General features: G+C 44.5%; 1 protein-coding gene across 2 annotated transcripts; it reads right to left on the reverse strand.

Moving 5' to 3' along the window:
- Positions 1–257: 257 nt before the first annotated feature.
- On the reverse strand, positions 258–1,133 carry LOC132650038 (mortality factor 4-like protein 2). Of its 2 annotated transcripts, XM_060374865.1 has the most exons (2): positions 975–1,064; positions 258–914 (listed from the first exon to the last, which is right to left on the reverse strand). In XM_060374865.1, exons 1-2 carry the CDS (start codon positions 1,047–1,049, stop codon positions 258–260), a joined length of 732 nt encoding a protein of 243 aa, XP_060230848.1. In that variant the 5' UTR covers positions 1,050–1,064. The 2 variants fall into 2 exon arrangements, with proteins under 2 accessions (XP_060230848.1, XP_060230847.1); XM_060374864.1 differs by having other exon boundaries at positions 258–1,133.
- Between the last annotated feature and the right edge of the window lie 2,502 nt (positions 1,134–3,635).

Here is a 3,635-nt window from a genome sequence, read left to right on the forward strand (position 1 = left end):
CAATGTCGTCAACTAGGTAATAAAATGTTCTACTGAATTTCTTCTTTGTCTAATTACTGCATACACTGGTAGCAACTTTTACATGAGGAAAGGTGTCAGGAGACACTCCATTTGTTTCTTCATACAACACAACAGGAAATCAACCTAACATAGGCCCTGTTTTACACTGACAGTTTAAAAGAACGTCAATTCTACACTGAAAGGACTAAACAAAAGTGTTTACAGAGAGCAGACTACAGCGAGTGGTCAGTAGACCTTCACAGGGCTTTGCGGTGATACTCAGCAGAAGCCACTTGGTAATCTCTGGCAGTAAACAGCGAAGCAGAATTCTTTGCCAGATGCTTAAGGAAATCATGCAAATAGCCCAGCAGTAATGACAGGCTTTTCTCATCGAGGGGCATATAGGCCAACATTGCCCCAATTGTCACAAATAATCTCAGTAGGTGTGGTGCCCCATAGATGTTTGACACTGGCGCATCAGGGTGAGCCAGCAGGATCTCAGCATACTGGGGCCTTTCAAACTCGTAGAGCAGCTGAGTGCCCAGCATCACATTGAAATACTCTTTTATCCCACCCACAACTTCATTAACTGCATACTCCTTATTGTCAGCACTTCGCTGGGACTTGGTACACTTGGCATACTCCTCAAGAATGGCATCTACATTCTCTTTAGCAGGGAGCTGGAACAACTGCTTCTGCCTAGTAACCAAGTCCCAGTCCTCCACCAGCCATGGCTTTAATTCTTCAGGAATCTTCACTTCCACTTCCACATCCACTCTGTTCTTCTTCAATGCCGCCTCACTCTCCACAGTGGCATCGGCTCGTGCCCTTTCCTTCTGTGGGGGCTGGGGCATTTTGCTGCTACTGCCACCATCTCCATTGCCAGGAGTCTTCTGCTGGTTCTTCCTTGTCTTCTGCACTGAACCAGAAGGGGAGTTCTCACCAGGGTGACCTCCCCATCTTCCTGGAACAGCTGGTTCAACATTCTCTTCCTGGGAACCAGCTGACTCCTTTCCTGAGGCAGCTCCTCTCATCTGACATCTCTGCATGTTGCTTCGAATTGGTTTCTCAGAGTTGTCTTCTTCAGCAGGTTGTTGTCCACAAGTTTCGGAAGCCTGCTTTCTGGAACTCATTCAACCCTGTTTCTAGTCCATCCTACACTCTTCTTTCTTTCCCTTCCAAGGATTCCTAGCAATTTCCAGGACAGAGGCTTACAGATCTCCTAGGGTGGTCTGGAAGGATAAAGTGGGAATACAACCCTGTATTCTGAAAGCAGGAATGCAAACGGGTTCCGCAACCAGGGTCAGATCTCCCGATCATTTACTGCACAGCAAAGATAGCTTTTCTGAGGATGATCTGAGAGGAGAATCCAGTTCTTTGCAGCAGCCGACATGTGATCACTGCCACTCCTCCAACCTTAAACAGGGGAAAAAGGTCACGTGATTCAGCTAGCCAGAAGAACCAGAGAACAAAATCCATATGGAATGCTGAGCTAGCTGTTCTGTTGCTGAGTTCTAAGGATAAAACCCGAAGAGGTGGGCTGAGGCTAGCAACAACATTTTGGATGCTGCATTAGGACATCAGATCTCATTCTATAATCCTGTGGGCTATTTTCTTTTTCCTTGAGGCCAGAGTTTCTCTTTGAATGTACTGGACACCTGGCTGTCCTGGAGTTCGCTTTGTAGACCAGGGTGGCCTCCAACTCACAGAGATCTGCCGGCCTCTGTGTTTGTAAATTTCTGACCAGTGTACATTACCTACCGTTTGTGATCTCAACTTGTTATTAAGAGTTTAAAATTTCAAAGGCAGACCATGACCTTAATCCCAGCATTTGGGAGACAAAGACAGGTAGATCTCCATTCTTGAAGCCAGCACTGTCTACAGAGGGAGTTTGAGGACAGCCAGGGGGCTGTGGAGAGTTTGAGAGAGAGAGAGAGAGAGAGAGAGAGAGAGAGAGAGAGACTTAGAAAGAAAGGACAAGCTGAGGCAGTTGAACACGTAAATCCAAGCACTTGGAGGAGACAGCCAACTCTTGAGCCTGGGATACACAAGGAATGGCATCTCAAAAGAAACCTAGAGTGCTGAATAAGTGCTGAATCTTACAAATGAATTATGCAAAGACAGAAACAGAAGACCTACTACTATAATATTGTTCTTTATGTTGTAGCAATTAAAATAATTAAAATGCCCGGCACAAAAATGATGATATTGTATTCGGGTAACTATTGAATCAAGCATCATACCCTATTCATAAATATTCATGAGCTAGCAAAAGCATTAAACACGGATAATGAAATTCTCCTGCTTTTAGATTTTCCTGGGACTCCTGGCCTAACATGGGTTAGGTCAAGGAGAGATTACCTAAGATTGTATGCATTAGCCAGTGAGGACAACTTGAGTCATCTACATCACTAGGAGATTCAACACCCAAAAGAGAGTAAGAGTCTAACTTACTTTAGCAGATACAGCAAAAATTTAAGACTGCGGATGACTTAATTTCCAAACAGGAAAAAGAAAAGAAAAGAAAAGAAAAGAAAAGAAAAGAAAAGAAAAGAAAGGCAATGGGAGCTTAACCTGGAACAATTTTGAGACACTAATATTTTATTACCTCCTCCTTTAATAAGGACCCCAAAAATATTTCCTCAAGGCTAAAAGTGTATTCATCATTTCAAAAAATTGCCCTGTGGAAGGGTAATGAGAAAAGGAACACTACTATTCAGTTTCCCTCTCCTTACAAGTGTAGCACTGGCGAAGAGCAACAACCTGCTGCCCCCTCAGACTGCATTCAGCCCCAGCTTCTCAAAGGTATCTATCTCTAGAGCACAGTGCGGGTTTCCCTCAAAATTAAACATTCACAGGCAACAGGATCTCAATGGAAATGAAGAGTACTGCCTTGCTCGACCTCCTTAATCTCACTTGTAGGTTTCATATGGCGACTGAAAACAAGACACCTGTGGGGAGAGGCTAAAGGTCCGTGGGGAAAACTATGGCTTAGAGCAGCCAGGACCCTTTCTGGAGCTACATCCTGTTTGGGGGATTGCCAGCCCCACCTGCAACATAAGAAACAGGGCTGACAGGCTCTTTCCTCCAAGCATCAACAGCTTTTACCACTGCTTTGGTTTCAAGACAGGGTCTTGCTGGGTACCTCTGTCTGGACTGCCAACCCGTGGCAATCCTCCTCCTTTAGTAGAGTGCATGTGCTCCCATACCAAGGTGCAGTTCTGTTTAAAGTTTCTGGGATAGAGCAAGTCTATTCCCAATAAAAACATTTTTTTTCCAATAGTCTAACATACTGCTACATCTATCTCTTAAACAGACTGTCGCCTTAGGGGATAAAATAAATCATCACCATCCTTATGCTCCTAAAGCACACGCTCCAGAAATGGTAGTCGAACACCACAGAACTCACACCTCGAAAAAAAAAAAAAAGACAAAAAAAAAGCAATAAACGATAAACAAAAACAGCAGCCACGGTGGACATTTGACTAAGTTTTTCGAGAAGCAGTAAACAGTGAGTCCAGAGGAGCACAAAAGGCTCAGAGAGGTCTCCATGGAAAGAGACAGGAGGAGGATCATCGCCCTACCAAAAACACGGGGCCCTGAATACCACCCTGCTTGGCTCAGAAAGCATTGTA

This window comes from Meriones unguiculatus, chromosome X, assembly GCF_030254825.1.
Source record: "Meriones unguiculatus strain TT.TT164.6M chromosome X, Bangor_MerUng_6.1, whole genome shotgun sequence".
Taxonomy (NCBI): Eukaryota; Metazoa; Chordata; class Mammalia; order Rodentia; family Muridae; genus Meriones; species Meriones unguiculatus.